At 43.8% G+C, this 13,269-nt stretch overlaps 1 protein-coding gene across 4 annotated transcripts in view; it reads left to right on the forward strand.

Moving 5' to 3' along the window:
- Positions 1–13,269, forward strand: part of SPTBN1 (spectrin beta, non-erythrocytic 1) — a 214,132-nt gene that overhangs the window by 99,665 nt on the left and 101,198 nt on the right. Inside the window, exon 1 of one of the 4 annotated variants that reach the window (XM_030827600.1) lies at positions 530–1,781. The exons of the other annotated variants lie outside the window; for them this stretch is intronic. Within the exon in view, the coding sequence (XP_030683460.1) occupies positions 1,673–1,781 (109 nt within the window). The 5' untranslated portion in view covers positions 530–1,672. Of the gene's footprint in view, positions 1–529; positions 1,782–13,269 lie in introns of those variants that run through there. 4 annotated transcript variants of the gene reach the window in all.

Raw genomic sequence — 13,269 nt, forward strand, 5'->3', positions numbered from 1 at the left:
ATTAAAAACCTAGTTATGTGGCTGGAAGGAGTTGGGGGTTGTTCAGCATTGAGCAGTTAGCTAGGTTCTGGGTTTAATTCTAAGCCTGGACAGGATGCAGTTACTTCAATTACAAGTGCCCTGGGGACTAAGGTGAACCTAGGGTGGGGGCCCACCTCTTTACTGCAGATTGGAATCCCTGAGGAATGAAATTACCTTCTTCAGTGAGTATTGCTGCAGGGCTCCAAACTGGAAATGCCAAAAGTGTAATTTGTTGTCTGCCTGTTTAGGTAGTGAGGAAAAAGGGGGACAGGAGGGTGGAGAGAGCGGGGAAATCTAGAGTCAATTTCCCAAGAATACGTTTTGATCATTCTCTTTTCTATGTGGAAGATTTCATTTTTGGTTGAGATTGGTGGGAGAAGAAGCTGGGAAGGAGAGATTTAAAATTTTGGAGAACCACAGGTTTAGAGGCCTTGTTTTACAAATCAGAGTAGGAATTTGAGGGTCGTTTCGGTTCCCTCATCTCCCCACCGGATCATAAACAATTCCAGGTCAGGGATCTGGGCGGTGTTTACCTGTGTACCTTTTTCCCACAATGCCTTGCAAGTCGGTGCTCCCATAAATCTTCCTTGCGTCGAATTCCTATCATAGGCCCGTGTTATTCCAGGAAACCACCGCCTTCATATCCCTTGATGGCAGCGTAAGTCGGCCGAGATTCTTCACTGAGCCCGATCTTACACCTCCCCTGGCTGTGGCCCTGCACAGCGCTCTGAGAGTGACTTTGTCTGACTTCCCGGTGGCGCGCCGGGCCGCCGCCGCGTGGTTGGCGCCGGCGCACTGGGGCAGTCGCGCGCGCCCAGGTACCGGCCGCGTTACCTCCGCAGATGCTGGAGAGTGAATGAGCCGTGCGGGCCCGGGACCCTTGGGGCTCTTCACTCTCCCGGCAGTCCCGTGGGCGCGCTCGCCTTTTCAAGTGATAGTAATCGGAGACTTTTCCGTTACATGAGGCTCAACAAAAGATTGTAATTCCAGCAGCTCTGTTTGGGAAGGCACCACCGCGGCTCGGGCCGGCGGCGAGTCCAGGGCCCGGCCCGGGGTCGGCGGCTGCCGGGCGGCTGGGGTGATCGCGGACCGTGCGGGACCGGCAGGGGGCCGCGGGCCGGCCGGGCTCCCCCGCGCCCCTCCTCGTGGTACAGCCTTTCTTCTACAATGCTGTTATGCTAATCAGGTGACATCACCGCCCAGCACACGGCGAGTGGCTCCTGATAAAATTACAAACCGGCGGCCGCCGCGGGCAGCCGGGAGGAGGTGTGCGCGCTGCGCCCCGAGCTCCCGGGCTCGGCAACCGTGGCATGCTTAGGATTGGCCATATTTAAAAGTTCTGAAGTAGAACCTGCGCCTCCTTTCTGCTTCTCCCACCTTCTCAGTAATTTATTTCGAGCTTCCAGGCAAGGGCCACGGAAGGAGGGAAAGCAAGAAATTAGATGCCTGTGTAGTAACTCCTCGCCGAGCTGAGGTGGACTCTCCTGCAGCCAACTTCCCATCAGATCACCCTGCTGGACTTGCAGACCGGAATGGGGCTCGCCTAAGGAGCCGAGCGCTGCGGAGGCTGCTGTGTGTGTTGGATGGGAGTGGGAGGGGACTGGAGCGGGACTTCCAGGGCGCAGTCTGCCGGGGCGTTACACCGGGCATAATGGAATTGCAGAGGACGTCTAGCATCTCCGGGCCGCTGTCGCCTGCGTACACGGGGCAGGTGCCTTACAACTACAACCAGCTGGAAGGCAGATTCAAGCAGCTGCAAGGTAAGCCCCCTCCCAAAGGCCGGGCCTGTCCTGGGGCCGTGCCAACGGGGGTTCTTGGAGGCTTTATTTGTGCCATATGGTACGTGACTCCAGTGAAGACGGGCGGCTTCACAGCTCGGCCCCAGACCCTGTGGTTGGCTGCGGGCACCCCATTCACGACTTCGGGAAGGCAGTTGCTCATACTCCACTCCAGAAGAGTCACCATTTGGAGTCCCTCTCTCTCCAGCACCCTTTTGGCTTTCTAGGTTGTCAGATAACTGCTGCACACACATTTTCTTTACTTTTAGCTAACTTTACATCCTAGTAAATCAGTGCTTACAGACTTATTAGTATGCAGGTATTTGATTCCGGGTCGCCTCTGGCTCCCAGCCCCCAGCCTCTTACCTCTGGGAAGCTTTAAAGGTGTAAAGTGCACTGCTCAGACCCAGTCCTGTAGAACAATAGCAAAGGGGGAGAGGGAGTGGTCTTTTTGTTCCTAAGCCTTCGGTAAATTACAGTTTTTTATTCAGAAGCTTAATTTTAATTTTTCTGATGGGAAGAGCCTTGCCGTCTATTTAGTGGGCTGTATAATTTCTAATGAAAGCCAGTTATTGTCATTTCAACGCTATGGGTTGGATTAGTTGGATCAATTACAGGTTTCTTGGAGTCTGTTTAAGGCTCAAATAATTGAATGAGTCCAATATTTTACTGAACATATTTTTAGGGAGACCAGGAGCCTGTGTGTGCACCAGTGTGCTGTTTTCCCTGCGGCCCTTGCAGCCCTTAGCTGTCCCTGCCCAACCAGCAGGCTCTGGCCAGCAGTGTCTCCGAGCTTATACATGAAAAAAGGTTCCTAACTGAAAGCAGAAGTCCTTCCGTTTGGAAGCCCCTGGAGTCAGTAGTAGGCTGGGAATGGCTCTAGCACTGTAAAAAAGTAGTATTCGAGGACTGTGTGTTTCTTATTTTAACCTTCTCAGTGCTGCAAATGTGGTTCCTGTGAGGAGGAGGAAGGAAGGAAGCCGCTCAGCCCTAGAATGTTTTCATTGGGAAGAGGGGGGAGGATATCTTTCATTCATTGGTTTATTTGTCTTGCGAAATAGTTGACAGTAATGACACTTTTTTGGAAAACAAGAGGCAGAACAGGACGTGATTTTAAACATTTGCTGGGCTGTGCCGCATTCCTCTGGCAGTTAGCTCAGAGGAAGCTTCCTTCGCTCTGGGGAACGGCTCTGTGTCTTTTTGGTTCATTTCTCTTGAGCTCTTCGGCAGTCAAATTTGCTTTTTTGAAAACTTTAGCTGGCGGCGCTTGCAAGTAGTAAATAGAGGAGTTGGCGTGGGGGGCGTTCATTATCTAGGTCTGTGTTAGGGGCCTCACGGTTTTGGGGTCGGAGAATCCACTGCGTGCTCCTCCTCTTCCCCTGGCCCGGACTCCCAGCTTCATTGTGTCATCCCGCCTAGGGGAAAGCACCCACCGGGATCGTCAGCCCACTCCCCCGCCAGCCCAGCCTGGAAGTCTCAGAAAAAATGCAAAACTAGGAGAAAATAGAAGAAGGTGTGAGGGAGGAGTGCACCCCTAGGCCCACCCATAACAAAAGGCTGTTATTCTGAAAGAGCTGAGGAAGGTTGTAAAACTGCTCGCCGAGAAGGGTGGAGCCTACACACAGGAAATGTCTTAACTGTCCTCTCTGGACAAAGTAAAGTTTAAATTTAAAAAAAATCACCATGTGCCCCTGATATTTTACCTCATGGGCTGTTTGTTTCTCAAGGAAATCCCTTCGAAAGGGGTAAGCTTCGTGTTTTGCGTGGTAGCTTTAAAAATAATTTTTTTTTAGTGTGGCCCTTGTCTCCTAATTTAGCTCCAGTGACTTTCTTATTTTTAAATATTGTGGTTTAGGAGTTGCACAAGTTTAGTGTTGGTATTTCTGTAACAGAAAACCACCCATGTTGAGGAATTGAGAAAGGGTGAATTAACTTTCAAGTATGGTGGACCTCAGGAGAATTACACACATTTGTCAGCATCCTTCAGAACAAATGGACCAATTGCATTTTAAACAATCCTAGGAGAATTTTGATTAAACACACACACACAAAACCTTTAATTCCCATCCCTGGTTTTGTATTTTGTTTGCTATTTGTAGTTCTGATAATCACATATTTTTGATAACATATAATTTCTATCTGCTGATTTAATTTGGTACATTCCTGCAAGTGTGCCTTTTTTTACTCTTCTGGGTATAATCTTTTCTAGCACATAATCTCTGAATATTGGCAAAATGCTCCTCTGAAACTGTAGTGGGTTTTTTGTTTTCGTTTTAAGAGACAGGGTCTCACTCTGTTGCCCAGGCTATAGTGCAGTGGCACAATCATGACTCACAGCAGCCTTGAAGTCCTGGCTCAAGCCATCCTCCCACCTCAGCATCCCAAGTAGCTGGGACTAACCATGTCTGGCTAATTTTTACATTTTTTGTAGAGACAGAGTCTCACCATGTTGCTCAGGCTGGTGTTGAACTCCTGGCCTCAAATGATCCTCCCGCCTTCGCTTCCCCAAGTGTTGGGATCACAGGTGTGAGCTACCTTGCCAGTCCTGTATTGGGTTTTTAATGCCTCCGATATGAATTTATTTATGTGTTGTCTGTGCCTGATAGTGCTATGATTTTTCTGGAGTTGTTTCTGCATTTTGGCTGGTTTCAAGTTACTTTCCACACTGGGTCCTAAAAATTTCAGGAAGTGTGCCATAGAATGAGATTTGGAGTTCTGGCTAAGGAGAATATGATATTAAAATGAGTCTGGTCTATTTAGATAAAATAGTTTGTAGAGATTTATAGTTTATAAATTTATAGAGATATTATAAATTTATAGTTTAATATATAGTTATATTTATATATAAAGTTATATATAGTTAAAAATAAAGATAGTCAGAAATTTATAGTTTATAGAGATTTATGGTTTGTAGAGATTTATAGTTTGTAGAGATTTATGGGTCAGTAAATAAGTGTGATTAAAAAAAAAACCTCATTGAGATACAGGAGCAATGGCTTTATCACACGAAGCCTCCTGGCATAAGAAGACAAGCCCTTCAACCTCTGATGGCTTTAGCATTCACCACCAACACCCAACACACATACACCCACACCCCTTCCTCTTTTTCTTTTTCAGATTTTCACCTGCAAAATTATCAGTTTCCTCAGAATCAGTTCATGTATCGTATAAAGTTGTATTTGATGTTTTTTTCTCTATTAAATAAAAGTGGAATGTTGAAATACAGCAAAACCCAACCTCCCATATTTAGAGAACTGTGTAGTAACAGAGGTGCAGGTTCATGATAACCATCTCTCCACATCAGCCAGCTTAACTCCTCATGAGAGAACACTCATCATGCCACTTTCCCCCTCAGAAACAGTTGCTTGTGCCCATTGTGTAAATGAAGTTCCAGACTCTAGCCTGGCCTTCAAAGATTCTCCCTAAAATGGCCCCACTCCACTTACTTCTTACTCTAACATATTCCATTCAAACCTGGTAGGCAGGCCTACAGCTTTTTATAAAACCCATCCCTGGGTTTCACACTTAACCTTCTACGTTTCGCCTCAAATGCCTACTCTTCCATTTCATCTATAGAAATGCTTACTTTTCCTTTTTTTTTTTTGAGATAAGGTCTGCCTCTGTTGCCCAGGCTGGAGTGCAGTGGTGTGATCTTGGTTCACTGCAACCTCTGCCTCCCAGGCTCAAGTGATCCTCCCACCTCAGTCTCCCCAGTAGCTGGGACTACAGGCACTTGCCACCAAACCCTGCTTTGTGTGTGTGTGTGTGTGTGTGTGTGTGTGTTTTGTAGAGACAGGGTTTCACCATGTTACCCAAACTGGTCTTGAACTCATGAGCTCAAGTGATTGGTCTGCCTCGGCCTCCCAAAATGCTGGGATCACAGGTGTGAGCCACTGCACCCGGCCTAGAAATGCTTACTTAGTAATGCTTACTTTTTAAAGACTATGCCTGCATTCCAATTATTCCATAAAGTTTCTTCTTTCTTGTCAGAGTTACTGGGAAAAAAGATTTTGTTCAGTGCTTACCATGTACCAGTCAGAGCTTTCTATATGGAATTTTGTCTGGTCTTTATAACATACCTGTGAAGTTTTAGAGGTGAGAAGATAGAGGCAAATAACTTGTCCAAGTTCACAGGCATTGTTGAGTTTAGGCTGCACACTGTTCTGTAACTTTCTCCTTTCAGACTTCTAGATGTTCATATTTATATATATATATATTTTCTTTTAAATGAAAGAGTGACAATGTGAAATGCCCACCCTAACCTGGTTCCCTCTCCTGCCTACCTGCCCCCTGGAGGACTGATTCTATTGGCTCTGGCTGTGAGGTTGTAATGAAGACAGGATCTAGTTAAAAAGCATCAAAATGAACTTTTTCTGTCAGCCTTGCGGCCAGATGCTGACACTCAGCATCTGATCTTTCTGGAGAAGGTGCATTCTCTGGCTATTCTAGCTCAGTGCGTTTGCACCAGGAGAGGTATGAAGTGCCCTGTCTTCCTTGGGACATAGTGATTAAAGAATTTCAGGCCATGAAATGCATTACTGCCAAGTTTATTATGTATTGAGAGTTGTCTTGTTGAATTTCTTAACTTGTTAAATTTTTTAACTCTTAGAAAAAGTGAACTGCTGATTTTATACCTCTGAATCATGAAGAAAATTTATTCTTGTTTTTTTGTTTTTGCTTTTTTTTTTTTTGAGACGGGGTCTCGCTCTATCGCCCAGGCTGGAGTGCAGTGGCGCGATCTCGGCTCACTGCAACCTCTGCCTCCCGGGTTCAAGCGATTCTCCTGCCTCAGCCTCCTGAGTAGCTGGAATTACAGGTGTGCACCACCACACCCCAGCTAATTTTTTTGTATTTTTAGTAGAGACGGGGTTTCAGCATGTTGGTCAGGCTGGTCTCGAACTCCTGACCTCCTGATCTGCCCACCTCAGCCTCCCAAAGTGCTGGGATTACAGACGTGAGCCACCGCGCCCGGCCATTTTATTCTAAAGCTTTTAGTAAATCTAGTTTGTTATGCTACCTAAATGTTTGTCTTACTTTCTTAAACCGAGAGAAAGAAGATTGCTGGGTTTACAACCATTTGTCATGAAGAAAATTTGCCCTTAAGTTCTTAAAGTAATATCTTTCGAGTATTTCCCATTGTGACACTGAAAAGAATTAATGACATATGGTTATTTGTGGAGAGGGGGAATAAGAGGAGACAGGATTTATATAAGAACATTTTGGGGTCTGATGAAAGCATAAAAGATTGGCTTTTTGGTCTGAATACCTGCCAATACTGTAGATTTTATAAACCCAGACAACTTGGTTGAATGTCTTCCCCCAAAAGAAATAAAAATTCCTTTTACCAGTTTACCAGACTTTCAGCTCAAAATCTAAGTTTCCTACAGATTTGTGAATTAAAATCCCATTTGGATGGTATAGTAATAATAATTGTTAATGACCATAGCACTTAACTTTGATATAGATCATCTTGTCTAATTAATTAAATGAGATTATTCACAGTACACAGTATGGAATCTAGTACTTAGTAAATTCTAAATAAATGTGTTTCCTTAGTAATAATAATCCTGTGAGGGTAGATATCCTTTTTTTTTTTTTTTAAGACGGAATCTCACTCTGTCGCCCAGGCTGGAGTGCAGCAGCGTGATCTCGACTCATTGCAACCTCTTGTCTCCTGGGTTCAAGCGATTCTCCTGCCTGGGTCTCCCAAGTAGACTGGGATTACAGGCACCTGCCACCACGCCCGGCTAATTTTTGCATTTTTAGTAGAGACAGGGTTTTGCCATATTGGCCAGGCTGGTCTCGAACTCCTGACCTTGTGATCCACCTGCCTCGGCCTCCCCAAGTGCTGACCACGCCCGGCAAGGGTAGCTATTCTCATACTTTTTGTAGATAAAGAAATAGATCATTGGATTATTATCCATCTGTCTGAGGCTAGCTTTCCAGAATTCAGGTTTTCTGACTCCAAATTTGATGCTCTTCCCATAGTACCACAAAGTGTGGGTTAGATGTGGATCATGGCACCCAGATAACTTGAATACATACTGCTGGCATGGAAGATTAATGTGTTAAGGGAGCTGCCCAGACTGCTGGACATGGGCTGCTCTCAGTTTTTGTTGCATTAGGAATATTGACAGTCAAAGGAATACCAACTTTTTCTTAAATCTAATATTTTACTAGGAAGAACATTAAAAGGATTCTTGGAGGCTAGTTATATAGAAGAGGAGGGTGATAGATAACTCCTTTTGAGGAAAAGATAGCACTTTTCTTAGGAGAGTCAGCCTAAAATCTCCCTGGCTGCTGAGAAAGCTTTCTGGATGATGGTTTCATGTCATCACCTCTCCTCACTCCTCATTCTTAGAAAAAGGGGTCTGCTTTAGTCTCTTTTCATGGCTTCCTAAAGTGTCCCCATGCAGTTGTCCCAGTCTTCCCACAGCAGGGCCCTGAGAAGAGTGCTCCATGCAAACACGTCTGGGATTCATCTTTGCTGGGATTTGACTCCAGTCCCAGCTCCAGCTCCTGCCACACCTCTACCCCACAGAAGTTGTGATTCCTTAAACCTGCCCTGCATTTTCGTACCCTTGACACCCTGCCCTCTTGGTTTCTTCTGCTGGGAATCATTTCATGTGTCAGGATCAGTCTTTTGAGGTTCAGTTCAGATGCCACTTATTCTAGGCATTCCAGGAGGTTGGGGAGGTCGACATCCCTGCTTGGACTCCCTTCCTTTTAAGATTTGAAGTTTCAGCGCTTCACCTGTGATTTTCCAATACTGCCTTTTGTTACAGTTCCAGTCTTTGTCTTTTTGTTTTCCCTATATTTCATGAAGTCTGGGAGCCTAAAGACCAAAGTCTGAACAGTCTGTCTTACACATAGGAGCCACTAAATATTTGCTAAAGAGCAAAATTAATGAAGTCAGTGTTACAGACTCCCTTATTGCTGTGGTTCCCAAATTGAGGTTCTCAAAATGAAGTCCCCAGGTCAGCATCAGCATCATCTGGGAATTTGCTAGAAATGTAAAATCTCAGATCTCCACTTCTTACCTACTGAATAAGAAATTGTGGGGTGGGGCCTACCAATAAGTGTTTCCACCTGTTCTGCCAGGTGGTTCTGGTGCACACTAAAATTTGAGAAATAGTCCCTTATTGGATCATTTGTACAATCTTTGCAAAATTTTGTAGTGGGGATGGAGGAGCAGACTCCTTAAGTTGCTCCCAAACAGGAGCAGGTATTATACCTGATTTCTTATAGAAGAATGAAGAGTTGGGGGAAAATATGTTTTTTACAACAAAATTGTGTAATCGTGGGAAAAACATCAGCTAGTCAGGAATGGACTCTGTCCTGCTTAAATTAGAGAAGCCGTTGAACATCTGTCGCAGTCACCGCTTCTGCCTCAGATGACCCTCAGGTGGGGTCAGTTACCTGCCTCAGTTCTCCCACAGAGTTGGCTCAAGAGCCACTATAGAAAGAGATGTAAGTTTAGAAAAAATAGAGATAAACCTACTAGTGTGTTTAGGCTTTAAGGATAGTTCAGTAAGGCATCAAGTTTAGTTTCACTTATATTCTTAATAAATAATCTATTAAATTTAACCTTAAAAAACAAAAATCCCAGCAACTTGGCATCTGTAAGGGGGACAGATCAATATCTAGGCTGCTTTCCTTATTTGAATAACTGCCAGGTCTGCTTCCCAAGATTGTGTTGACCAGCAAATAATATGATCTATATGAAGTTTCCCTGGAAACATCCATGTACTATTCAAATGTGAAGGATGGCTGTTGTTTCCATGACTGTATTCTTTTTAAAGAAAACTTATACATATAAATGAACACTGACAATTCCAGTATTGTTGATTACTAGTAAATACAGTACAGCATTTCAAATATGGACTTCAGGGTTTGTTTTTTCTTTTAACCTTCTGGAAAATAATGTGGACAGTGACAGAGCATTAAGTTTTTAGTTAATGATAGCTCCACCTCTTGTGCACATAATCAAAACAGACCAGGTGGGGTTTAGCCGCTTGTAGATCCTAGTGCCTTTTCTCTCTTGACAACTTTCTATCAACTCTGAAGCCCAGCTATGAAAAACAAATGAAAGGGGGAAATAAAGGATAAGGGCATTGTAAGCATTTTTCTTTTTTCCTTTTTTTTTTTTTTTTTTTTTTTTTGTTGAGGCGGAGTCTTGCTGTGTCCCCAAGGCTGGAGTGCAGTGGCAGGATCTCTGCTCACCGCAGCCTCCACCTCCGGGTTCAAGCAATTATCTTGCCTCAGCCTCCTGAGTAGCTGGGATTACAGGCGCCCACCACCACCCCCAGCTAATTTTTGTATTTTTAGTAGAGATGGGGTTTTGCCATGTTGGCCAGGCTGGTCTCGAACTCCTGACCTCAGGCAATCCACCCACCTTGGCCTCCCAAAGTCCTGGAATTATAGGCGTGAGCCATTGCGCCTGGCCCCTGTAAGCATTTTTTTCAAATGTTTAATATTCTTTGCTGCATTGACTTAAAAGTTTGACAGGCCAAGCGCAGTGGCTCATGTCTATAATCCCAGCACTTTGGAGGTCGAGGCAGGCAGATCACTTGAGGTCAGGAGTTCAAGACCAGCCTGGTCAACATGGTGAAACCCTGTCTCTGCTAAAAATACAAAAATTAGCTGGGCATGGTGGTACACGCCTGTAGTCCCAGCTGCTTGGGAGGCTGAGGCAGGAGAATTGCTTGAACCTGGGAGGCAGAGGTTGCAGTGAGCCAAGATTACGCCACTGCACTCCAGCCTGGGCGTCAGAGTGAGAATCCATCTCAAAAAAAAAAAAAGTTTGATGGTTGTAAAATCATTTTGTTGGTGCAGAGAACCTGCCATTTAAAATGGCAATTGTTGGCACTAACTTAGACTACTTTAAAAGCAGGAAGGATCCTAGGAAATAAAATACTAAAGTAAAACTTTAAAAAATACAGGGCTTGCTCTTTTGTGTATTCTACTTACTTATTAACAAACATTTATTGATTACCTGCTTTTCAGTGAGCAGCTGTCATCTGGTTAAAAAGTGTGTGGGTGTGTTTCAGCTGTGCTGGAAATGCTGGCTAAGCCAACTGATTAATAGAAGCAAGTGGAGAAATGAACTTGATCTAGGTAAGAGGTGAGGAACTGAGGTAGGGGAATCTATGCAGGTTCAGGGCTACTGGAGCTTAAAGTACAGAGTGAGGATGGGGTGGTAGGAAGGATTCTAGAAGGATAATAAAGGATGCAAAGCCCTGTTAGGTTACAGAGTTTGGACGTAAGGCAGTGGGAAGCTACTGGAGGATTTTTATTTTATAATTTTTTTATTTTCTTTTATTTTTTGGAAACAGGGTCTCTGTCACCCAGGCTGGAGTGCAGTGGCACGATCTTGGCTCAGTGCAACCCTCTACCTCTTGGGCTCAAGCCGTCCTTCCACCCCAGTGTCCCAAGTAGCTGGGACTACAGGCATGCACCACCATGCCCACCTATACTGGAGGACTTTAAATAAGAGAGGATTTTAAATCTGGATTTTTAATTTAATTTTGTTATTTTTATTTGTATATATTCATGGATTGCAAGTGCAATTTGCTACATTCATGTATTGCATTGTGGTGAAGTCAAGGCCTTGAGTGTATCTATTACTGGAGCAATGCACATGATACCCACCAGGCAGCCTCTCATCCACTTGATAAATATAAATGTACATATTTACATTTATATATAAATTTCTTAACTCTGGTCACTGAGGCATGCTTTATTCTCTGTCTATATATAGAAAGGCTAGTCTGACTGCTGGTATGATGATCGTTTCGGAGGGTGCTAGTCAAGGAAGGAGACAGAAGACCAGTGTTTTATTTGCTGGAGTGAGAAACTTAGAAACAACATAACCTCCTAGAATTTTGAAAGTGAAATAGGGGACTTAGAACCTTGTTATTCAGTGTAGATAGATGACTTGGGGTTTTTTGGAAATACAGCATCTCAGGCCGACCTCCCCACAGACCTACTAAGTCAGAATCTCATTTTTTAAAAATCCCCAAGTGCTTTGTATGCCTGTTCAAGTTTAAGAAGCACTGCTGGCAGTGCGTGGTGGCTCACGCCTTAATCTCAGCACTTTGGGAGGCTGAGGCGGGCAGATCACCTGAGGTCGGGAGTTCGAGACCAGCCTGGCCAAGATGGTGAAACCCTGTCTGTACTAAAAATACAAAAATTAGCCAGTTGTGGTGGCGCACATCTGTAATCCCAGCTACTCTGGGAGGCAGAAGTTGCAGTGAGTCAAGATTGCACCACTGCATTCCAGCCTGGGCAACAGAGCAAGACTCTGTCTCAAAAAAAAAAAAAAAAAAGCACTGCCTTGGAAGTAATAGTGTCTGCCTTCTAACTCCTATGAACAGACAAGGAAATAGTTTCATTAAATGGAGGAGGTTTTGGTTTTGGGTTTTTTGAATAAACTGGATTATTTTAACTAAATATAAAAATAATCTTGAGTATAATAGTTAAAGGAAGTTTAGTATTGCTCTAGGAGATTACAGGGCTTTAAAACATAGTTAACTGATTCTGAGCTTTAGAAGTATTTTATAGAATTTGGCTGGGATTTTCCTATTTGGTAGTCCTGCAGTTCTAGAAATTTGTGAGGTTAAAAAAACAGTTTCTTTTCATATTTACCCATTGATATTAATGGAGAATCACAAAAATACCCTGGGCCAGTTTTTCTAAATTATTCCAGAATTTCAGCATAATGTCCTGGGAAGTAGAGATTTATGAGTCCATACCTGCTTTATGACTTAAACCTTTTAAATACTTTAAAACTATTTTTTTTTCAGAAACAAAGCACAAATACTCTTCTTCAGCCACACTTCATCTTAGTAGAATGATCTTATATTAAATGAACGTTCCTGTTCTTGCAGTTGGTTAGACTTCAGTCTAGTTTCATGCACATCAAACTTACCTAGTGGTGCCTTCAGGTTTTAGCGCTAATAGTGGATTTGAAGTATGTGAAATACCTGTTACATGATAAGTGCTCATTTCCTCTGAGTTTGTGGGTGAAACTTTAAAATTACTGGTTATTGATTGGGTAGGGGAGAAAAAACACCTGCTGAAACTTGTTGGCCGGAAGTTTTTGCCCCTGAGAAGAAGAAAGGAACGGGGTCGGGGAGATAAGGGAATTCAGTTCTTGGCTGGCAACACTCCAGAACCATCCTGATGGAAGGGATGTGGCCAGTTGAAAGCAGCAGAGGGGACTGGGGGATGTTCTTTCAAAGGCAGGGTTGAAGGTTATTAATGGACTAGGTTAAATTTCTGGCTCTTCCTTTCTATTACTGTAGATACTTTTTATATATTTATTATGTCACAGCAGTATTGATGCCCTGAAAAGAAATAAAAGTGAAAGAATAGTTCACGTAAGATCCCACAAGTCCTACAAATTTTAACTTTCCAATAGTTAATATAAGCACACACATATACACACATGTGCAGTTTAAAAGTGTTA

Source organism: Nomascus leucogenys, chromosome 14, assembly GCF_006542625.1.
Source record: "Nomascus leucogenys isolate Asia chromosome 14, Asia_NLE_v1, whole genome shotgun sequence".
NCBI classification, from domain to species: domain Eukaryota; kingdom Metazoa; phylum Chordata; class Mammalia; order Primates; family Hylobatidae; genus Nomascus; species Nomascus leucogenys.